A 24,765-nucleotide genomic window follows, 5' to 3' on the forward strand; every position below is an offset into this window, starting at 1 on the left:
ATGTGCAGAGAGAATTAGATTTGGGTGAGTTATTTTGTTTCTGTGCAGGGTAAATACTGGCTCCTTTATTTTTACACTGCAATATAGATCTCACTTTGAAGCAAAACCCCACCCAAATCTAATTCTCTCTGCACAAGTAACATCTGCCCCACCTGCAGTGCACATGGTTTTGTCCATATAAGAAGGAATTTGTCAGAAAGAGTGAACTAGAATAACCCCCTGTATTCCCTTTGCTCTCTTATATACCTGCCCTCCTCGCCGACTTTTAAAAATGTTTTCGTGTACCAATACCTCATTCGCGCAGACGCTAAATAGTTATATGTGTTGTTTTAGGTCTCTCATTCCTAGTTATTGTTTTGTCTAACACAAAGGGCGGGATGTTCTAACATCCACCGCCTCTCTCCGCCCCACTTCGGCGACACTAACATATGCGATTAGTAATGCAAAGGGCAGCTCTTGCCATAAGAACTGTCCTATGCGGGGCCGTCCCTGGACTTCCCGAATCTGAGACCCGGGAGTCCCTCTGGGCATGCGGAGAGTGCCGGTACCGGCCGCGGGGCATGCTGGGAGGGATCCTTCACACAGCGCTGTGAAGAGAAACCCATAAGTTTATATTGGGCATTTCCAGCAAAAGCTGGCATTTCCCTCCGCAGCGGTTCCCCGGGTGGAGGGGCTTTAGTGTGTACGAAAATTGGTAAAAACCTCGATAACAGGGTGTCAGGTCTGGGTTCTGTTGTGTTCCCGACTCTGACCGTGGTGGACCAGTGGGGGGCGCTGAGTAGCGGAAGGCCGGAGGCCTGATGTATGACATGCACAGGGGCAGGACCTTGCGTACCAGAGTGTTGACGGAGACCAAAAGCAGAGGCGCAGAGTCTAACCTGCCAGCGGTATTCACCAGGGACCCCCGCAAGGGGATATGGACTTGGCTGCGTCTGACAGGCAGGTCGCGGCCCCCTGCCCTGGCCCTCTGGACGTAGGCTGGGACTGGAGCTGTGAGGATCGGAGATGACTGTAGGAATGACACTGGAGACACTGGCAGGTGGAACAGTCTCTAGATGGCACAGTGTGAAAGTGTCAACACAGATGTCGACAGCGAGGTCGTCGGGATCACTCAACTGCAAGATGGTAACTGCAGGAGGCTTCTGGAGATGGTATACCAGGTGAGTATGATTAGCAGGAATCAGTTACTCGACTGCAGAGTGGATAGCAGGAGTCTTCTGGGGATGACAAACCAGGTAGTAACCGCAGGTACTGCGAGAGGTACACGGGGAATCCGGATAACCAGGAGCCTTGGAAACAGCTGAACACAGGAGGTACTGGGAACAGATGAACACAAGTTCAAGGCAATGACTGACTATCAGAGGCCGGAATATATCCCCCCTGCTGGGTGCTGATTGGTTAGCTGCAGCAGCACCAATCAGTACAGGGAAAGAGTGAGCATACCTGAAGGTATGCAGGTGTGTGGGTCAGAGGTTACCCTGGCTGAGCAGCGGGATTGGACCCTCTGGTCAGCTGAGCGCATGTGTCATGGCGGCGCCCATGTCGCGCGGACTCCAGCGTGCCGGCATGTCTATTACACGGGTCAACACCAGCTAAACATGGGACATCTCGCCAGACACTGACACCGACCAGAGGCCTTACTCTCAGCGCTGACCACCGGGAAGGTAATGGACGTGGTCTCAGACGGGGCTGAGACCCACGGTTTGTGACACAGGGTTTGTACCTTATTTTCTCTTCAGAGCATCCCTCCCATATACTGTGATACTGATCAAAGTATTAGGCATGGTCACCGCCCATCGACGATTCAAAATCACCCATGCTCTATGCCTGATGTCAAAAACTTTTCTCATTGATTTGCCAAAAAAGGTTTACATTTCATTTGCAGCCATGTGCATTTTTTTTTTTTGAATCTGCACAAATGTAAATCCGGTCCATGGGGCCAAAGGTAATAGGGTGTGAGAATCAGAAAGTGAGAGATTTTGGGAGCGGCAATCATTTACACTGCAGACCCAGGTTGATTTTGCCATGTAAATGATTGCCGCTTTAAAAAAATTAGGAAAACTCTCCCCAAATCTTTCACTTTCTGATTCTCACACCCTAATACATTTGGCCCCATATCTCTCCAGGAAATCCAAACGGAATTCCGTTTCAGATCCTCCCGCAGTCCAGAACTCAGATTTTAAATTCACCTTCACTGACCTGTGACAACAGGACAATGTCCCATCTCTTATATTTGCGCACGCTGACGCATACTTAGAACACACAAGATACATGTGCACATACGCTACAACACCTCACCGCCATTATTGGATGGCTGTGGAGGGCCGGTACCATTAGCTAGTGGGTATAGAACACTAGTATATATGTAAGATAATTCTATAGTACATTGACGAGACCTGCAGCCCACATGTGGATGGGTTGGAATTGTTTCTCCTATCCTCACAGGCACCGTCAGTTCTTTTCCACTCATCCCAGATCCAAAACTCACTGATGTGTTTCTATGGACACAAAGATATGCCTCTAAATATGTTAATAACAAAACCACTCTTTGTATAGTAGTTGTGTAGCGAACAGTTGCTCCCCCCCCCCCTCCCCCCAATTCTCCGCGCTGAGAAAAACATTTGGTGGGAAATGTTCTAATAAGCCGTAAATCAGAGATACGTTCTGCTTGTCAGTCGCAACCTAAGCAGTGATCAGAGAAGACTTTCATTATGTCATCATTAACCATCCACAATCCGGTTGTGGTCATTTGGGATTACCACCAAATTGATAAACCCAGAATATATTAATATGTAGGGGTCAATCCTTTTAGCCGGAAGCGAATTCTCGTGGTCGTACTTTACAGCAGGTGAGATTCGCACAAAAGGTCTAATTACCCCTTAGAGTTCTGAAAACTGCAAAGGTGCCCTGATTAAAGCCCACGGAGGGTTCGAGACTGAGTGTCGTTGGCGGTGTCAAAATGCCACATCAATGGCCAAGTGCACCCTTCGCACACAATAGGATTGAACCCATAATGTTCAACTCAACAGGTGCCCCCTGCGCATCCGTAGAGTGACGCGGTGGCCGCAGGGGATTCTGGGAGGGATCGATGGCACGGATGCGAAGAGAGACCCATAAAATTCTAACTCCTGGAATGGGTCATGTTGGTATTGACAATATCATTAACGTATTCAGCATCATCGTACCACACACATTCAACACAATTAGCCCCTTAAATCATTAAGCCCTCCTCCTAATCAATTAATCCTCCCCTGCATCATCAATTTAATTACAATTCATTAACAGTTTCATTACCTCACTCAGGAGGTTATTCTGATCGGAGCGGCCAAACGTGCGTACGGTCACTATTAGCGTACGCTCTCCGTACGCGGCCGTTGGGGTTAAGTCCACCCACAACTCAGCCGCATACGTACGGCCAGAAACAACGTCGAAGGGGAGTGGCGTACAATTGAGCGTACGCCAACGTACACGGACGGATCAGCCCTTAGACTCCGACAACTGGCATACAACAGAGCGTACGCCACCGTTTACGGACGTCTCTCGTCCGTCTTCCCACCGACTTCTTGCGGCTATCTGAGCGTACGCCAGCTTGCACGGACGGGTCCCTATTGTTTTCAATAGAAAACTCAGCTTATGTCACCGCTCGTGAGAGTGAGCGTACGTCCGTGTACGCTGGCATACCCTTCACATATATGGACCTGCAAATCTTGCCTTTCAACTATAATTATGAAAATTAATTAATTGATTGAATTAATTAATGTGCAAAATAGTGGGCATGGGCTTAAAACATTGCTGAAACATCCTTTGTAGGTGTTAGATGTGGTTTATGTTATTGTATCATAAATACAAAACCTATGTTTGTATTAGAGTGAACACGTTGACACATGTCGACTTGTGTAGATTGAGTGTGCTACTGTGTAAAGTCTATGAAAGCACGTAGTGAATGTGTATAACTGTTTAACAAATAGCTACCTTAGCATATATAAGCAGGTCTTAAAAAGATTCTTACCTTAAATTAAACAAACCTTTAAATGTAGAGAAGTATAGAAAGATAAGCTTCCAATGTGTTTGAGTGCTGTGTGTGGCTTGCAGGTAGTGAAATCATGGTTTGGACTTAATAGACTGCAGCATTGCTTATTACATTCAGGTGTATGTGTTTTAGTAGTAATCAGCGTAAATTAGCAAACACAGGCGCACGCTGGCATGCGGTATCTGTAGGGGTGGTCTGAGGTGGCGGTTGGCGGCCGCCTGTTTTGTGTCCGAAATGAACGGTGCTTTAGGCGATCGTGCGGTAGTAGCACCGTTCATTTTTGGTGCACACCCCCGTGTACGCCCATGTTTACGCCCATTTTCCCTCATTATTTCGGCCGCTCCCCTCAACACGCCCCTATGCCGCCCCCAATGCCCGTACTCTCGCGTACAGGTTTTTTCGCACGGAGAGACCCGTCCGTAAGCGTTGTGGAGTGTTCGCGCCTGCGCATTAGTGAATGTACGCATGCGCAGATCATGAAAAACCCCGGAACGTATGCGTACGGCCCGGCCGCACCAACCAGAATAAGGCCCTCAGTCTGATAACAAAACTTTAATTAACCCCAATAAATACCCTAACCCTTCATCATAATTAATTGTTTAAACTCACTATATTAACCACTTCACCGCCTCATAAAACCCACCTAAATCTTAAACCCTTCTTATTAAAGTCCCTATGGGTTCCAGGTCCCAAACAGCCTGAGCATGCAGACAGCCAGGTGGGTATGGCGTAAATAGGGGGAGGGGCAAGCACGGGACTCACATGAGGAGGCTGTACAGAGGGCATGGCACATGTGATTGCATCTCTAGATTGTAAACTCCTTAGAGCAGGGCCCTCTTCCCTCCTGTTCTCACAGTACTCTTCTGGCATTTCAATGACAGCTTTCTTACTCATCTACAATCTATCCCCGCATCTCTTCTCACTCACTTCCCTATATCTCAGCTGTGTTATGTACTAAGATTTGTGCTGTTTATAAACCTCTGAGCGTCTGATGCTCCCGCCATACTTTTCCCCTTAAAGAGACTAAGAAACCCCACCCCCTTAAACATCCTCCATCCCTCCCCTTCCCTTCCCTTTGCACCTGCTCCCCTTTCTCCTGAAATAACCAAAACTGAGTCATTTATTTATGGCGAATTAAAGGTCACATTTATTAATCAGATTACAATATAATCGTAATCGCCCATGTGGCAAAGAAAGCACTGCGGTCCACCAGCCCTCGAACGTAACTGAATCAAGCCGACCATGGGGGGGTGCCCATGGACCCTTTCTCGCAACTGAAACTGGTAACCGACCTGGGTCCCCAACTTGCCCGCCCCCCGACGCCAGGCCTTTGGAGATCTGCACCCCCCTTTTTGGGTGCCTCCGCTTCCTGGCGCCACACTTTGGCTGGCCCGCAGGTACTTCCGCCCTGTTAAAAACAAACATTGCTGTAAACAGATCCTTCTTGGATGTTCCTCCTTCTTCGTCCAAGGGTGGGTGGGTGGGACAATCCTTTCTGCCTCACCTACTGCAATTTCTAATCTTCCCCCTATACCTGTCCTGAACTTAAGTATGGGTATACACCCCGGGGAGGGGCCTGCACCCTATAGCCCTCTCCTACCTTCCCCCTTCTATCTCTTCCTTACTATCTACTTGCCTCCTACCTACAGTAACCCCAGCTATACGATGGGGCACACCTCCTGGCCTCGGGAGCCCAGACTAATAGTTTACGGTCTCTCCTGGCTAGTCGCCGCTCGCTCCTATTTGTGCTCTGTTTTTGATCTTCTGTCACTGTTATGTCTAGTTCTGTGTACCCTGTACTGTTCTAATGTGTTCTATATGTACGGCGCTGCGTACCACTTGTGACGCCTTATATATAAAAATATAATAATAATCATTGTGGGGCTTGGGAGTGACTTGCCCACCTTTCTGTTCAGGCAGAGCAGGCAAGTAGGGTCTACCCTGGAAAATGGCTGTTTTGGGGGACATATCAATGAATATTTTTTGATAAATAGGCCCCATAATCTCTGGCAAAACTCTGGTACTTATTGTGAGTATTTATTTATTTATTACTAGTTTCTTATATAGCTCACACATATTCCGCAGCGCTTTACAGAGATTATCAGTTGCTGCCCCAGTGGAGCTTACAATCTATATTCCCTACCACATGTACAGGCACACACAGACATTCTAGGGTTAATTTTGTTGGATGCCATTTAACCTACCACAATATTTTTGGATTGTGGGAGGAAACCAGAGTACCCGGAGGAAACCCACGCAAGTACAGGGAGAATATACAAACTCCGCGCAGTTAGGGCCATGGTGGGTATCGAACCCATGACCTTATATTTATTATCTTTCAAGACTGCAAGTTGCTTTGTTTGTATTCTGCCATTGTTCCTTCCTTCCTCCTCCTGCACGCGTGCTCCATTCGATCCTTCCTCCTCCTCCTGCACGCGTGCCCCATTCTTTCTTCCTTCCTCCTCCTGCACGCGTGCCCCATTCGTTCCTTCCTCCTCCTGCACGAGTGCCCCATTCGTTCCTTCCTCCTCCTGCAGGCGTGCCCCATTCTTCCTTCCTCCTCCTGCACGCGTGCCCCATTCTTTCTTCCTTCCTCCTCCTGTACGCGTGCCCCATTCGTTCCTTCCTCCTCCTGCACGCGTGCCCCATTCTTTCTTCCTTCCTCCTCCTGTACGCGTGCCCCATTCGTTCGTTCCTTCCTCCTCCTGCACGCGTGGCCGATTCGTTTCTTCCCCCTCCTGCATGCGTGCCCCATTCTTCCTTCCTCCTCCTCCTCCTGCACGCGTGCCCCATTCTGCCTTCCTCCTCCTGCACGCGTGCCCCATTCTTCCTTCCTCCTCCTGCACGCGTGCCCCATTCTTCCTTCCTCCTCCTCCTGCACGCGTGCCCCATTCTTTCTTCCTCCTCCTGCACGCGTGCCCCATTCTTTCTTCCTCCTCCTGCACGCGTGCCCCATTCTTTCTTCCTCCTGCACGCGTGCCCCATTCTTTCTTCCTCCTCCTGCACGCGTGCCCTATTCTTCCTTCCTCTTCCTGCACGCGTGCCCCATTCTTCCTTCCTCCTCCTGCACGCGTGCCCCATTCTTCCTTCCTCCTCCTGCACGCGTGCCCCATTCTTCCTTCCTCCTCCTCCTCCTCCTGCACGCGTGCCCCATTCTTCCTTCCTCCTCCTCCACGCGTGCCCCATTCTTCCTTCCTCCTCCTCCTCCTCCTCCTGCACGCGTGCCCCATTCTTCCTTCCTCCTCCTCCTGCACGCGTGCCCCATTCTTCCTTCCTCCTCCTCCTGCACGCGTGCCCCATTCGTTCCTTCCCCCTCCTGCACGCGTGCCCCATTCGTTTGTTCCTTCCTCCTCCTCCTCCTGCACGCGTGCCCCATTCGTTCCTTCCTTCCCCCTCCTGCACGCGTGCCCCATTCTTCCTTCCTCCTCCTCCTGCACGCGTGCCCCATTCTTCCTTCCTCCCCCTCCTGCACGCGTGCCCCATTCGTTCCTTCCCCCTCCTGCACGCGTGCCCCATTCGTTCCTTTCCCCTCCTGCACGCGTGCCCCATTCCTTCCTTCCTCCTCCTGCACGCGTGCCCCATTCTTCCTTCCTTCCCCCTCCTGCACGCGTGCCCCATTCTTCCTTCCTTCCTCCTCCTGCACGCGTGCCCCATTCCTTCCTTCCCCCTCCTGCACGCGTGCCCCATTCCTTCCTTCCCCCTCCTGCACGCGTGCCCCATTCCTTCCTTCCCCCTCCTGCACGCGTGCCCCATTCCTTCCTTCCCCCTCCTGCACGCGTGCCCCATTCCTTCCTTCCCCCTCCTGCACGCGTGCCCCATTCCTTCCTTCCCCCTCCTGCACGCGTGCCCCATTCCTTCCTTCCCCCTCCTGCACGCGTGCCCCATTCCTTCCTTCCCCCTCCTGCACGCGTGCCCCATTCCTTCCTTCCCCCTCCTGCACGCATGCCCCAAATCCTGCTAACACATTCTGGTCACACTGTCTCCAAGCTCTGCAGCCAGGCTGTGCCATCGGGATATGGTCATTAGGTAGACCCTATTAAGCTTGACATGTATTAGGGTGACCACTGACAGGGTTGGAAGGTCGACACAAGAATTAAGTCAAAAATGAGAAGGTCAACAATCAAAAAGGTCGACATGAGTTTTCACTTTTTTTTTTAGTCGCCATGTGCCGACACGCATGGTGAGAGAATAAAACTGTGCCCGAAGCATGGGGAGTGCAGTGCCCCATGTGAGGGGATTTGGTACATGGTTTTCATGTTGACATTCGGGACAAAAAAACAACAACATGTAGACCTTTTGACTGTCGACCTTCCCATTGTCCACCTAATGCTTGTGTCAACCTTCCGACCATGTTGATCTTAGCCATGTCCACCCATTTCAGGTATCGACCTAAGTCCTTTTGACCTTCAGCAGTCGACATAATGCATGTCGACCCTATGTCCCATACCATAGCAATCACCTTTCATGCTGTAACGCTGGTTGCTTAGATGCCCTTGGATTGTTTTTGAGTCTACCTCTGACATTGCCATTATACAGAGACAGCGTCGTCTAAGAACAATATTACTGATGACTGCAGCGGGATAATGCCTGGCACTGTCACTTGTATTCCTACGTGATACGGGCCGCTAGTTTCTCCTCTTTGCAGTACATCAGGACACAGAGGTAAAATGAGACTTTATAATAGAGAAACTGCCACAGATTTATATCTGAAGACAGAGGTCAGCCGGCTTTGTAGTAGATGAGAACATCTATCTTTTTCTGCATTACCTGGCTACAAATGGAACTGTACCAGTAGTCAGGAGCGGGAGGCCATGGGTCACCTGAATAAGAGGGATGGGAATACGTGGCAGCATGTCAGAGAAATAAATATAGAGGTCACACTGTAAAATAAGAAATAGCTGACAGCGTTAAAACTATAAATAGTATATTCTATTTGGGATGCACTCAATTTACCGACGGTCAAAATACCGACACTCATTGGCAGACAGTCAAAATACTGACACGCATTGCCAGACTGTCAAAATACCGACATGTTCAGAATGTCGCTCTATTACCATACCTCCCTACTTTTTTCCATTTCCAAATCGGGTCCTGCAGCACCAAAGCACGGCCAGTCTGAAAAGGGGATTGGGGCAAGATCCTGATGGGCGTGGTCTTGGGTAGAAGGGCGTGGCCTGTCGCTCTCCCAGCGACCATAAAGCCCCTGGTCCTGGCTCCCTCAACTCCCTTCAGGGACTGCAGCACATGCGAAAAATACACAGGATGTGTCTGCAAAACTACCCTGCATTCAAATTTAACACCAGTCCCTGTGCCTAATTCAGACTGGATCACAAAAGCAAAACCTTTCTCTAATGAGCAAAACTATGCTGCGCTGCAGGTGGGGCAGATGTAACATGTGCAGAGAGTTAGATTTGGGTAAATTATTTGGGTAGGGTAAATAGGGGCTGCTTTATTCTTACACTACAATTTAGATTTCAGTTTGAACACACCCCACCCAAATCTAACTCTCTGCACACGTTACATCTGCCCCACCGGCAGTGCAGCATGGTTTTGCCTATTTGAGAAAGATTTTGCTTTTGCATTCCTTTCTAAATCAGGGCCCCTGTGTGCTGTACCACAATGACACATTCCCAATGAAGACTAATAGGACGTGCACCAGAACACAGTTTTTCTGATTCAGTTACATGTAAAATATGACGTAGGCAGTGGTAATTAGACTTTGATGCTTATAATACACATCTAAAACTGCTAAACTCCCCAGTGTGAAGACATACGGTGTCATATAACCAACAAGCGCGGCCAGGCGTTATACCTCTACAATCACAGCATTATATTTTTGTCAGAGGGCGCAGAAATCATCGGGAAAATGGCGCTGGAGAGAGAGGAGGGGGCACACATGCAGATTGCACATAGGCCCCTTCCGCTCCCGAACTATCCTTGGTTACATGGAACAGCGCTGCCCACTATAATAAATTTAGGGCCTAAAGCTGGCCATACATCAGAAAGATCCATCTTAAGATCGATTGCGCTCATGATTGTGTACAATTTCCCTTGAAATCCCCGGCAGTCCTTGGTGGTTTTTGGACACACAATCTACTCACAATCCAACATACAATCAGTCATACAATCCATCTGCTGCATGATTGTGTACACAAGATGTGAACACAAGCTGCATACAATCCATCATACAAGCTGCATACAATCCATCATACAATCAGTCATGCAATCCATCTGCTGATTGATTGTATGATTGTGTACACAAGATGTGCACACAATCTGCATATAATCCATGCTGGGTACACACCAAAACAATTTGGATTGGATGCAAATCGGATGCAAATCAGATCGTACAATTTGCATACAATTTACATACGATTTGCATACGATCCGATCCCCTCTGTATTCAGATGAATGGATCTTTTACAGATCCTACCTGCAGCAGGTAGGATCGGATTCGGATCCAATTCAGATCCAACCAAACGATTTTGACCAAATCTGCATCCAATCTGTCTGAATTGGATCCAGATTGATGGGATTGTGCCAAAATCGTTTTGGTGTGTACCCAGCATAACAATCGGTACTTGTGTATTTTGGCGGCGCCCGTCGTGGGCATTGTGTGCCTTAACTTTAAGGCACAGGACGCGACGCGATGGACCCGATTTCTCCATAGGCTTCAATGTTAAAATATTTTTAACATTGAACCCGATGGAGAAATCGGGTCCATCGCGTCGCGTCCTGTACCTTAAAGTTAAGGCACACGACGCGACCGACGCGACCGACACGATTTCTCCATAGGCTTCAATGTTAAAATATTTTTAACATTGAAATACTGTCGGTCGCGTCGGACTTGTGCCATTATAATGGCACAAGATCAAATGTAGTTGTTAAAATCCATCTAACATAGAAAACAATGGGAAATGGGCCAATATGGCCCATTTCTCATTGTATATGGCCCCGTCATGTCCAAATATAAATGCCCCCCATTGTCAGCGGCACCCCAGTATTGACGCCAACCCGAAGCGTGGCGAGCGTAGCGAGCCCGCGAGGGGCGGCGGTACGCGTCCTACGACCTTTTCATACCCCTACTATCCACGTCGGCGTGGAGTTGAGAATAGAATAGTGTGGCGAGCGCAGCGAGCCACCGAGCCCGAAGCGTGGCGAGCGCAGCGAGCCCCGCGAGGGGACGCGGATACCTTCACAGGTATCCGCTTCCCCACGCGGGCTTCACAGGTGTCCGTGGCCACGCGGACACCTGTGAAGTCCGCAAAGGGACGCGTTTACCTGTGAAGGTATCCGCGTCCCCTCGCGGGGCTCGCTGCGCTCGCCACGCTTCGGGCTCGGTGGCTCGCTGCGCTCGCCACACTATTCTATTCTCAACTCCACGCCGACGTGGATAGTAGGGGTATGAAAAGGTCGGAGGACGCGCACCGCCGCCCCTCGCGGGCTCGCTGCGCTCGCCACGCTTCGGGTTGACGTCAATACTGGGGTGCCGCTCACAATGGGGGGGCAGTTATATTTGGACATGACGGGGACATATACAATGAAAAATGGGCCATATTGGCCCATTTCCCATTTTATTCCATGTAAAATGGACTTTATCAAGTCCATCTTATCTTGTGCCATTATAATGGCACAAGACCGACGCGACCGACACGATTTCAATGTTAAAATATTTTAACATTGAAGCCTATGGAGAAATCGGGTCCATCGCGTCGGTCGCGTCGTGTGCCATGTTAATGCACACGACGCGATGGACCCGATTTTTCACACACGATGGACGCGATCCTCATCGTGGGCGCCGCCAAAATACACAAGTACCTGACAATCAATTGAGGTTGTATGATTGGTTACAATATCTTTCTGATGTATGGCCACCTTAACTCACAAAAGCAACCTTTCTCTCTAATGGGCAAAACTATGCTGCACTGCAGGTAGGGCAGATGTAACATGTGCAAAGAGAGTTACATCTGGGTGGAGTGTGTTCAAATAATTCAGTGTAATAATAAAGCAGCCAGTATTTACCCTGCACAGAAACAATATAACCCACCCAAATGTAATTCTCTCTGCACATGTTCCATCTGCCCCACCTGCAGTGCAGCATGGTTTTGTCCATTAAAGAAGGAGTTTGCTTTTGTAAACCAACCTGAAATCACCCCCTTAATGACAGATCTGTCAGAGAAGGAAAAAACATATTGTACAATACTGGTTGTGACAGTAGAACGCTCACATGTATCACTTTGACAAGTCCTGAGTTTTCTTTCTTGCCTGAACCAGTGGAACAGTCACAATGGGGTTTATTCTAGTTCATTCTTTCTGACAAAATCCGGTACTTGTGAGTTATCTGGGCGTCCGATTTTGGTACTAGATCGTATGCGATATCGCATGCGATATCGCATGCGATTTGCGATTTGCATGCGATTTAGCATGCGATTTGCATAAGATTTGCTATTCATTTCATTACCCCACTATCCCCAAAGTGTGTCTATCAACGTGAACCCGAAGCGTGGCGAGCGCAGCGAGCCCGCGAGGGGCGGCGGTACGCGTCCTCCGACCTTTTCATGCCCTACTATCCACTAGGGCGTGGAGTGAGAATAGAATAGTGTGGCGAGCGCAGCGAGCCACCGAGCCCGAAGCGTGGCGAGCCCCGCGAGGGGACGCGGACACCTGTGAAGCCCGCAAGGGCACGCGGATACCTGTGAAGGTGTCCGCGTGCGCTCCCCACGCTTCGGGCTCGGTGGCTCGCTGCGCTCGCCACACTATTCTATTCTCACTCCACGCCCTAGTGGATAGTAGGGCATGAAAAGGTCGGAGGACGCGTACCGCCGCCCCTCGCGGGCTCGCTGCGCTCGCCACGCTTCGGGTTCACGTTGATAGACACACTTTGGGGATAGTGGGGTAATGAAATGAATAGCAAATCTTATGCAAATCGCATGCGATATCGCATGCAAATCGCAAGTACCCAAAATCGGGAGCCCGGATAACTCACAAGTACCCAAAATCCTTCTTAGATGGACAAAACCATGTGCACTGCAGGGGGGCAGATGTAACATGTGCAGAGAGAATTAGATTTGGGTGAGTTATTTTGTTTCTGTGCAGGGAAAATACTGACTGCATGATTTTACACTTCAATATAGATCTCACTTTGAAGAAAAACCCCACCCAAATCTAATTCTCTCTGCACAAGTTACATCTGCCCCACCCGCAGTGCACATGGTTTTGCCCATCTAAGAAGGATTTTGTCAGAAAGAATGGACTAGAATAACCCCCAATATCTCTAACGGTCAGATGATGTAAAAGCTAAACAAACGCAAGCAGGAAGTGCAGGTTATTTAAATAGATGCTTAATCTAAACAGACTATAGCGGTGGACTCTGTAAATCAAGACGACTGTAAGACAATGGGCCTGGTTCAGACGTGTTTGGCAAAACCATGCTGCACTGCAGGTGGGGCAGATGTAACATGTGCAAAGAGACTTAGATTTGGGGGGAGTTATTTTGTTTCTGTGCAGGGTAAATACCAGCTGCTTTATTTTTTTACACTGCAATTTCTATTTCAGAAGGCCGGAGAGGAGCACCAACTCACTGCAGGGGGAGGGGACAAGGCTGGTGTCACAAAGCCCCGCCCCATGCCACACAAACTCCCTGATTTGCGGGTCCGCGAGGAGGGGATGGGGCTAAAATGACGCAATTTGACGCGTTTTTGTTCCACCGACGGACACGCGAATTCCGGAATTTGTTTCAGCCGGTCCGGGAGAGGGCAGAGGCTTTGGGCAGCATGCAGGAGACTTGCCCACCTTCCCGGGGTGCCATGAGGGGGACCTTATTTTTTACAAGCCTTCTGGCCATTCCAGGAGGGTAGGCAAGTATGACCCTGGTGGCGCTATGATGATGCAATTCAGTGTGAATCGTGACATCTCTTCCTCCTTGAACCGCCCACTTGTGCTCTGTACAGGGCCAGTGCCACCACTAGGCAGCTTTAGGCATCTGCCTAGGGCGCCGGCCACTGGAGGGCGGTACTGAGCCACCGAGGAGACCAGGAAGTCGGAAGAAAGCTGCAGCAGCTGGCAAGTATGTGACACCCAGCAACTCAACCAAGCAGGGAGTAGGTGAGTACACCTCCCCCCCCCCCCGACCTGCCCGCCCATGGATTACGATCGCGAGTGGCGGCAGCCCCCCAGCTAGTCAGCGGCAGCCCCCCCCCCCCCCCCCGTGCTCGACAGCAGCAATCCGCTGCCCCTGCCCCTGGAGTGCGGTGATCTGCGGGAGGTGCCCGCTGAGCCCTCCCCCCCCCCCCCCCAGTGGACCGGGTCGGAGTGGTGAGTCGGAACGGGTGAGGGGGCGGGCGGGCGTGCTGGTCGCCTGGGGCGCTGACAGGGCTTGCACCGGCCCTGGCTCTGTAAGTGGGCAGTTGAAGAGGGTGCTGTGCAGGGAGTCCAGGGGGATTTGGGGGACTTGCCCACCTTTAATTTGGGACACAAACCAGGAAGAAGCTATTAACTTACATAAGTCTCCAGCAATTACTGTAATACCAACTAATCTCTCATCAAAGATAAACATATAATAGTAAAGTCATACAAACTCTTGGGGACAGGCGGAACTGCATTACATTAGTAACACATTTCTGTCACACACTATTAGTTAAATCCCAGGGATATACATACCTCCCAACTTTCGGTGCTCACCAGTCGGGACGCTGCTGCAGCGCGCCGGAGGCGCGTCGAAATTTTCGAGGGGCGTGGCCTAATTTGGGGGCGTGGCCTATACTCGCGGCTCCCCGCGAGGCCACGCCCCCATTTTGCCGCTATGGGGGCATGACCCAGAGGCTCTGTGAGCCTCTAGCCATGCCCCCAGCCCCCTGGCTGCGGGAATAGACGCTGTGCGCATGCGCACAGCGTTTATTCCCCGCTGTTTAGCAGCTGACAGGGGGGACTCCCAACAGCCCCCCCACACCGCGGGACACTGCCGCCCGCGGGTGGGACATCGGGACAGCCCCTGACAATCGGGACTGTCCCGATAAAATCGGGACTGTTGGGAGGTATGGATATATCTAAGGGTAAGGGTCATAGGGTCGACACTATGACATACTTGCCTACTTTTGGAAACTGGTTTCAGGTAAATTACATCCCTCACAACTTGTGCATGGTTAAAATCAGGACCTGCCGCACCTGAGGTGTGGCCGACCTGGGATGGGGTGGGGCTACAAAGAAGAAGAGTGTGGTCTTCATTAAAGTGGGCATGGCCCAGTGTAGCAACACCCATTTTCATCATTTTTCCATGGCGGCTGGTCACTAACAGACTTTGCTGGCTGGGTGGCTCTTCTGCTGACCACAGCCAGCGGTGCTTGGCAGGCCTATTAGTATTCTGGGGGTATAAGAGGGCTATGTGGGGCCTGTGGCTAAAACATGAGCCTCCTGCAAAATCAGGGATTGTCGGCAAGCCTACTAATAAACCACAGTCGGCTGCACAGTCCAGATTATCAGACTGGGCGCTAAAGTGGGAGGCTCCGACAAAATGCGGGAGCATCGGCAAGCATGCACTATGACAGTCGATATACATTAGGTTAACCACTAAAGGTCAAAAGGGCTTAGGGTGACGCGGCTATGGTCGACAGGGTTGGAAGGACAATACAAGTATTAGGTCGACGGTCAAAAGATCAACATGAGTTTTACAAGGTTTCTTTGTCCTGAATTTCAATGTAGGTTGACATGGACACTGTATCAGCTGCGCTCGGCACACTATCATATTCTCCGTCCACGCTCTAGTGCAGGGCTGGGCAACACCGGCCCTCCAGATGTTAATGAACTACACATCCCAGGATGCTTTGCATTAGTTTTGCTATGTGGCCATGCTGACACTGATGCAAGGCATGCTGGGATGTGTAGTTCATCAACATCTGGAGGGCCGGTGTTGCCCAGCCCTGCACTAGTGGATGGTAGGGTATGGAATACCGCCTGTCGGCACATGTCGGCTCAAAATAAAAAAATAAAGTGTTTTGTAAGTAGGTAGCGTATGGCTAAGTGCATGACTGCGAGAGTTTTGCACGACACTACATCTATATCAGGCATGTCAAAAACTTTGGCCCTCCAGCTGTTGTGAAACTACACATCCCAGCATGCATTGCCATAGTTTTAGCATTCCCTAATAGCAAAACTGTGGCAAGGCATGATGGGACGTGTAGTTTCACAACACCTGGAGGGCCATAGTTTGGACATGCCTGATCTACTGTATATGCTATGCATTTACACATGGGGTAACACAATCTTATGTTGTGGTTTTCAGAAGTTCTTGATAAATAGGTGACCTGAATTAATAAAATATTTAACAAAAATTTAGGGATTAACCGCTTCAGTGGTGGGGTTTTTTTGGGGGGAGCGCACCCTAAAACCCCCCACCTCCCTCCAACTGCGTTTCCTGGGGCCGGGCAGCACCGATGAGCACTCCATCAGCCGCCACCCGACCCTGCCCCCCGGCTGTGTACGGCATACCTCCCAACTTCTGATCAGATGAAATAGGGACACTCACGCGCCCGAAAAGGGGGCGGGGCGTATGCAAATGAGGGTGCGGTTTATGCTAATTAGCCGCGACCTCATTTTCATACGAGAATAGAAGCTGTGCGCATGCGCACAGCGTCTATTCTATTAGATTGGGGGGTCTCCCAACTGCCACCCCCCGCAGCGGGACAATGCCTGCCGCGGGTGGGACAGGACCCGAAATCGGGACTGTCCCGCTGTAATCGTGACAGTTGGGAGGTATGGTACGGCGTGATGTTAGCAAGGCACACACCCGGGGGAAGGAGGCGGCTCCGTGCAGCAGAAGCCGTACAGCGACTGAAGCTGAGCGCAGCGCTGATCTCAGTGCTCAGCGGCGCTGCCTGGCAGGAGGGAGCGCAGGCAGTGGCACTCCAGAGAATTTTCTGGGTTTGCCAGTCTGCGCACTGGAGCATAACCCGGAAAATTCTTGCGAGTGCCAATGAAGGGGTTAATGATGACTAGTGAGGGGTAGATTTACGGCATTTTCTTAACCATCCAGATTGTAGCTGTCATTTCTCTGTTGTTGTAGAAAATGATAGAACCTGAATTGTTGCCTGTATAACAAGACTTAGTAAGTCTACCTCGCAGTCCGGTTATATAGATTAGGATGGGCAGGCTGTAATTCTTCCTATTATCTGATGCTGCTTTCACATTGCAGAAATGGGTAATGACACGGTATTCTTAAATGGGACTTTAAAACGGGTCTGAGCCTTGAGACCTTTCACATTGCAGGTGAAAACCGTTTTAAAAATCATTTAATACCATTCAAAATTCACCCCGTTTAACCCCCAAGGGACACATTTCAAGCCATTGAAATAGAGCTGTTCACACTGCCTAAAAAACGGCTTTAAAACGTGTAGGACTCTGCTTTTTAACCGTGTTGAAATACCGGTTATCTTTAACCGGTAAATCAACTTTGGCACTTTCACATTGCAGCCTTAAACGTTTTAAAATGGGAAAAAAACGGCAATATACCATTTTAAAAGTGCAATGTGAAAGGGGTATGAATGTTTGCTTTCCTGTTTACAAACCCTATTACCCCCGAGTCTGACAAGTATCTCCAGGTGTCAAAACACGAAAAGCTGCGCTTACAGTTGCTGCTCATCTGGGATATTAAATAAAGTATTTTCATGCATTGTGCGATTTATTACCGTCCGTCAGCCCTTAGGTATGCGTAAAACAAGCAGCGCTCAGTCTTGCTGTAACTCAGTGATAGGAACAGCCAGATGGGTTAGACAGCTCAGTTTGGCAAAAAAAAATGATGGGGTCGTCTGCGACATTCTACCCACCATAAAGTTATTATATATGTACATCAACACTAAACTGGGAGTTCCTTTTTCTCTATAGGAATGTATTTGCACATTGGCAGCCCATAGTACCTTACCCTTTTGTATTTTGCAGGAGACTCCCTGAAATAATAGTGATCTCCCTCTCTCCCTGAATAATCTATTAAATCTCCCTGATGTCACTTAACCCACCTTATGCAGCTGTTACTTTTTGGGGGGGAGGGAGGGGGAGATAATAAGTGAGAGATATATACTGTACATTCAAATAGCATTTCCTTGTATTGGTTATAAGGGACAGGGATCCCTATGGCGACATGTATTTTAAATATGTTTATCATTATATGGAACCATGTGTAAAACACAATGGATCTGGGGTAGCCAACCCTAGTCCTCGAGAGCTACCAACAGTGCATGTTTTGCAGGTCTCCTCACAGAATCACAAGTGAGCTAATTAGCTCCATCTGTGTATCTTTTAAAATGTGTCAGTGATTAATGAGTGCAGCTGTGCAGCAGCTAGGTTGTCTGGAAAATGTGAACTGTTGGTAGCTCTCGAGGGCTAGGGTTGGCTACCACGAACCAGCCAGAGGCGGAACTACCATTGGTGCAGCAGGTGCATTGCACCGGGGCCCCTGAGGACTAAGGGGCCCACTACTGCCTAGACCAGCAGCTTGTACCTCTGTCACCCACTGTTGTGGGGCTCAAATTGTACTTTTGCACCTGGGCCCACCACTCACAAGTTCCGCCACTGGAACCAGCCCTGGCATATATCACTGTCTTTCCTTCAACAAGTACAGTAGGTCTTACTAACTACTTTGCAGGGACGTGTAGTCAGGGGAGGCAGTGCCTCCCCTGTCATAATGATGAAACTAATAAAAAGAAGATATTTATATATCTTCTTTTATTATTTTTATAATTTCTACCTCTCCCGCTGTTAACATTAAAGCATTAATGCAAATTAAAACATTACATTTACGACAATTCTTGGTCCAAAACTCGTATCCACAGAAGGTCGGGATGGATTTCTTGGAAATACAAATGGGTAGTGCAGTGCGGGGAGGTCAGTGCTTTCCCAGGCAATGACCTCACCGCTCGTCACTACTGCTTTGGGGCTCATCTACATTTGGATGCAAGTCGTTTTATGATGCGCCTCTCAGATGTAGCAGTACACGTCTGTGCCTCTAGGTGTCACCATCCCAATCTCCCTGACATGCTTATTCAAAAATAGGCAAGTATGCTTCCGTCAGAGCACCCCACTATCTCTAATGCTCATCCAGGTACCTAGTCCCAAGTTATCTTAGGGTTGCTCAGTAAAGGTGCGTACACACAGAGCAATATGATCACTAGCAATATATTGCTCAGCGTCCCGTTTTCATCAGCGACAAGAGATGGTCGCAGATGAAAATGTCACACTGCCGGGAGAAGAGGAAGGGGAAGTCGCTGGTCGGAGGAGACCAGCGACCATTCAGGGGCTGAAAACGGGAGCGCGCACTCGGCAATCGCCAGTGCACACTCCAATCACATTCAATATGGTCGCTCAGCGATTATTGCCTGTGTGTACGCCCCTTAAGAGAGGGAAGAAGCACTGCTTGGGCTCCTATAGTTGGCTAAAGTTGGTTTCCATGTGTTTGCAGCAATTGATGGGAGTGGTATTTATATTAAGTAGAGATGGCCACCAGAATTTGGGGGATCCAAGCCGAACGGAGTCCCTGTTTATATCTCAAAACTGCAGTTTTGAATCTTCCTGTAGTGTCGATTCTCAGATTTGAAATCCAAATTTCAGGTTTCAGATTACATGTAGGAAATTTTTCAGGAGCCATTCCAGTGGGCAAAATTGAATGTAAATGACTGTGATTGAGGTCATTAATATTATAAAATATAATATAGAATATAATTCTCTAATAATAGAGAACTAATTCAATGAAAGTAGATCGCTATGCATATTATCAAAAAGAAATGTGCACAGAAAGAAAATGTTTACATTTCACCCATATGCAGAGCAGTAGGTTGCATGCTTGTGTATGCATTGCGTTTCTGTGTGCAGCCATTTCATTGGTCAGTACATACACCGACCCTATACTAGGTGCTCTGCTTTGCATCCTTTATGTGGCCTACAGAATTAAAAAAAATTACATGTTGTTCAGTAGGGCCCAGACCACATCAACTGAATGGGCAGAGCACATCTACAGGCAGGCATGGTCAAACTGTGCCCCCCAAGTTGTTGTGAAACTACACATCCCAGCATGCCTTGCCATAATTTTAGCATTCCCTAATAGCAAAACTGTGTCAGGGCATGATGGGACTTGTAGTTTCATAATAACTGGAGGCAATAGTTTGGCCATGCCTGGTATACAGGGAACAGGTTGTGCTGATGTATCCCCTCCTCCTAATTTTCCTGGTAAAAGGAGAACAGCCCAAAACTGGTAATATAAGTGACGTGCGGCGCTTATCACTGAATCATCAGTTAAGCATCAGAATCACAGAACTATAAAATAACTATGACATCAGCAGAAATTTATGACATGTTACTGTCAGAGCATCAGGAGGTCAAACAAACATTAATTCTGTATTAGGAAATCATTTCCCCTTATTATTAAACACTACAGTAATTCCTAAGATTTTACAGGAGGTAGAATTTCAAGTGTTTTCTAGAAACTATCTCCACCAAACTCCCTCCACCTATAACATGATCAAACCCACGTACAGATGGAGTACACTTTATTGCAGAAAACGGTGCCAAAATGCTAAACTGGACGTTCCGTGTTATTTAGACTCAGATCTGTGGCTTATGTTGGGCACACACTTGATGATATATCAGTAACGATATGGAAGATAATCGTTAACGATATATATTGCAAACCGTCTAGCATGTTTGAAAACTGACGTTAACGATGAGCGCTTGAGCACAGCTTTAACGACCTTCCCCATCTGCAGCTCAATCTATATAGTAAACAATGCATGAACAGGGCACGGTTCTGGTGATGTCACAGACGGTCTGATTGTATGCACAATACCTTTCCCCCTAGGCAACGGAGATAACAATATCACCGTGCCGGGAATTGTGCTGGGAATTGTCCAGTGTGTACCCAGTTTTAATCTTTATGTGGGAACAGTTGGATATTTCAGGTATTTTTGTAAAAAAAATTGTTTTACTATGGCACCGTAAATCACTGCAAAACACTACACTGCAGGGGGTCCCTTTCTTATATTGCAGCATTCTAGAGTATCAGGATAAAAGTTTTTTTGAAATCCATTTGGGGGGGGGGGGATATTATATTAAGTAAATTGTCCCTATTGGTCATGCTTACTGCCAGTTATGTGTTAGGGTACGTTTTATGATTACACTGGTTTTGCCTAGCACTTTGACCATAAATAATTTGATTTGGACCTTGACCACCAACCCAAGGCACCCCTGCAAGTGCTCCGAGGCACCCCAGGGTGCTTAGGGACACAGTTTTGGAACCACCGCCATATGTACAAATCAATGATAGCACATGATTCCTTTTTTTTTTGCGGTGTTAGCAAAATCGCTCTTTAAAAAGCTCCTTAAGTAAAAATATCGCTGACAACAAATTTAACACACCGGGCACTGAAATATGTAACAAAACTGTATATAAAAAGACAAAACAACAAAAGAAGACATAACATTAAAACCTACAAAAAGCAAATAATAAAACATAATGAAACTAAATAAATAAATGTGATTATAAAAGTTAAAGTAATAACTTACATTAGGGGTGGAGAATCGCATGCAAGACCCCAGTTACTGACCTGACAGCCCCACGGCAGCTGGAACACATGCGATACATCGCACGTGGCCCTTTTGTATACGATGTATCGCGTGTGATCCCAGTCATAACTGCGGGATCTGACAAATCCTTGGAGCAGCAGCGACAATTTCCTGATCCGATCCAATTCTCACGGGACAACCCATCGGATTGAAATAGAAAGTAAAATACATACAATTTAACACTTTTTACTCATCCAAATCATGTAAATAGAGCCCAAATTGCACTAGTGTATGGTCACCTTTAGAATCAGCACCCATCAGGGTTAGATGGTCAACACAAGCATTAGGTCAACAGCCAAAAGGTCGACATGCGTTTTTCACATTTTTGTGAGCCGACATGTGCTGACATGCAGTATTTCGGCTTGGTGGGAGAATATAATAGTGAGCGATGCACAGAGAGCCATGCGAGGGGACTCGGTACACTTAGGCGGTGTTGACTACAGTATGTCGACATTCGGGACAAAGAAAAAGGAAAAAAACATGTCAACACTCCCATTGTTGACCTAATGCTTGTGTCAACTTTCTGACACCTAACTCAGCCCTGTTGACCTTCATTGAGTCGACTCAAGCTTTTTGCATGTAAAAGGCTTCATCCATTTATACACGTGAATTTATAACTGTCATTGCTTAAGAGAATTGCACGCAGCCCGCCGTAGGGTTTCTGTTTACGGTCCAGTTTTATATACTGTATCAGGTTTTTTTTTGTTCATTTTTTATTTTTTTAAGTTAGGCTAAGATAACCACAAGACTACTCTAGAAACAGCCTAGATATACAGTACTTTATTATTTTACTTAATTAACCAGTAGCACTGTCCATGATATAATAATAATCACTGCGTACAATGCTTCTATAAACATACCGTACATTTATAGGTAATGAGGTCCCTGCCAGCCTTGGAGTGCATTTTAATGATTGTAGAGGTAATTTATCACGGCAAAAATATCACAAAACACTGGGTGTATCGCAACCTCTCACAGCTGCCAAACTGGTTTCTAAAGCAGATTCAATTAGGGGCAGAGCAGTGTATATACACATACAGTACTATAACAGCTTTGGTAGGAAGCAAGAACACATGGAAAATTAGTATATTTATATATTACCAGTTATTTATATATCGCATGCATATTCTGCAGCGCTGTACAGAGAATATTTGAACATCAGTCCCTGTCCCAGTGGAGCTTACAATCTATATACCCTACCACATGTACATACAAACATTCTAGGGTTATTTTGTTGGGAACCAATTGACCCACCAGTATATTTTTGGATTGTGGGAGAAAACCAGAGCACCCAGAGGAAACCCACGCAAGCACGGGGAGAATATACAAACTCTGCACAGTTAGGGCCATGGTGGGAATCGAACCCATGACCTCAGCACTGTGAGGCAGTAATGCTAACCATTACACCTTCCTTGCTGCCTGTTATTATTATGTACTATACATAACAGGGGATCGCTTGCAATGATGTACAAATTGGATCACTGGGAAATTGGTACCCCCTTTTTATTGGGACTAAGTAAAAACCGGACCCGGATAAGACACCGGAACGCCGGACCAGACATCAAACTCTGCATTCCGGAGCTTATAGTGTCTGGTCCGAGGGGTGTCCCATGCGGGGGGTGTCTTGTCCGGGGGGATGCCTGTGATTGCTCACACCAGGGACATGGGGAAGGGGAGATTACAGCCTCCCCGTGTGGTCTGGACCGTTCCAGTTTTTATTACACCCCCGGACCATGCGGTGAGGCTGTATTCTCCCCCCTCTCCTCTCCCAGGTGACAGGTGCGAGAGCAGCCTCATCAGATGGAGCACCCCCGGACAGGACACCCCCGGACCGGATACTACAAGCTCCGGAATGCAGAGTTTGATGTCCAGTCCGGCATTCCGGTGTCTTATCCGATTCCGGATTTTACCCATACCCCTTTTTATTCTGTAAAACATATGGTAACTTGAAAGGTTACTTAAACCTACAAGACTTGGGAAGAATATTCTACATTCTCAGCTGTTTAGCTGTCTATTGATCTCTGCTTTTAAAGTGCAGCTGAGTGCAATAATGTCACCAATCCTGTTTATGCCATGCCTGACCCCAGGCGGATAAGACCGAAACAGATTTTTACCCCCTACTGATAAACATTTCCAATGGATCTGAAAGGACAGGCGTCACCCACGGCAACAATATTCAGCATGATACACTATAGTACATTGAAGTCAAAGTTGGGAAGTGCACAGGATTCAGTGTGTCAGTGATCAGCAGGACCCAGCGTCTCCTTACCTTGTGATGGAAATTGGTGCAATTAAGGTCCCCCTATCCTGGCATCTGTCAGCTGGTTCTGTTAATCCAAAGTTTTACAAGACTGTCCTGAAGACCCTGGAAGTGCAGAGCAGGTTTTCCAGACTTGCAGCAGATACTGAATAAAGGCAGGACAGAGGGGGCTTTGGAAGCTGGGATGCAGCAGGCAGGCTGGACTGGGGTAGTTGTGTGTTACAGGAGCTGGTAGCTCTTACTTGTGCATTGTGAGCTGAATGAGGTGGAGGGGGGAGGAAGGTTGGGTGGATGATCACACAGAGGGGCTGGCAGATGCATCACAAAATCTCAGCACTTGCTGTGCTTTTTTTTTTTGGCAACTCCCATGAACACCAACAAAACTGTATCATTCTTATTGTTATTAAACTAAACAGATCATTGGTCTGACCTGTCAAGATTAACATCTTTCATTGCAATCTTCTGGGAGCTGGACAGAAGCCAGAGGCTGGGTACCCAGGGCACTTACCATGCACTGCTTTACAGGAGTGTACTGGCTGCTTCCTATGCATCTCAATGAGAATAATATACATCTGGTGCTAGATAGGAGTGACTGTCTCCTGCGTTCTGCTTGTCTGGGGATGCCCTTATGTCATCTTAAGTGACTGGTTTGCTGCCACTGGCAATTTGCAGGGTATAAGTAAAAACCGGTACCGGACATAAGCCTGGATCGCCGGACCGGATCGGCTCCATTGATCAATTTCTGTCATTCCTGAGCTTGTATTGTCCGGTCCAGGTTTTTAATTAGTGCACAATTTGCGTATGCATAACTGATGCTGTGTATTTATATTGCTATAGCTAACAATTTATATATTATTTATACCCAGTTATTTAT

The 24,765-nt window shown here is 48.1% G+C and overlaps 1 protein-coding gene across 2 annotated transcripts in view; it reads right to left on the reverse strand.

Annotated features, from left to right (window-relative positions):
• AVPR2 (arginine vasopressin receptor 2) overlaps window positions 1–24,531 on the reverse strand; it is a 73,210-nt gene extending 48,679 nt beyond the window's left edge. Inside the window, exon 1 of one of the 2 annotated variants that reach the window (XM_083158677.1) lies at window positions 24,400–24,531. In XM_083158677.1, the coding sequence (XP_083014803.1) occupies window positions 24,400–24,402 (3 nt within the window). In that variant the 5' untranslated portion in view covers window positions 24,403–24,531. Of the gene's footprint in view, window positions 1–23,900; window positions 24,290–24,399 lie in introns of those variants that run through there. The other variant, XM_083158678.1, reaches the window with a different exon arrangement.
• Window positions 24,532–24,765: the final 234 nt, after the last annotated feature.

This window comes from Crinia signifera, chromosome 9 (assembly GCF_055691185.1).
Source record: "Crinia signifera chromosome 9, ASM5569118v1, whole genome shotgun sequence".
Lineage (NCBI taxonomy): Eukaryota > Metazoa > Chordata > Amphibia > Anura > Myobatrachidae > Crinia > Crinia signifera.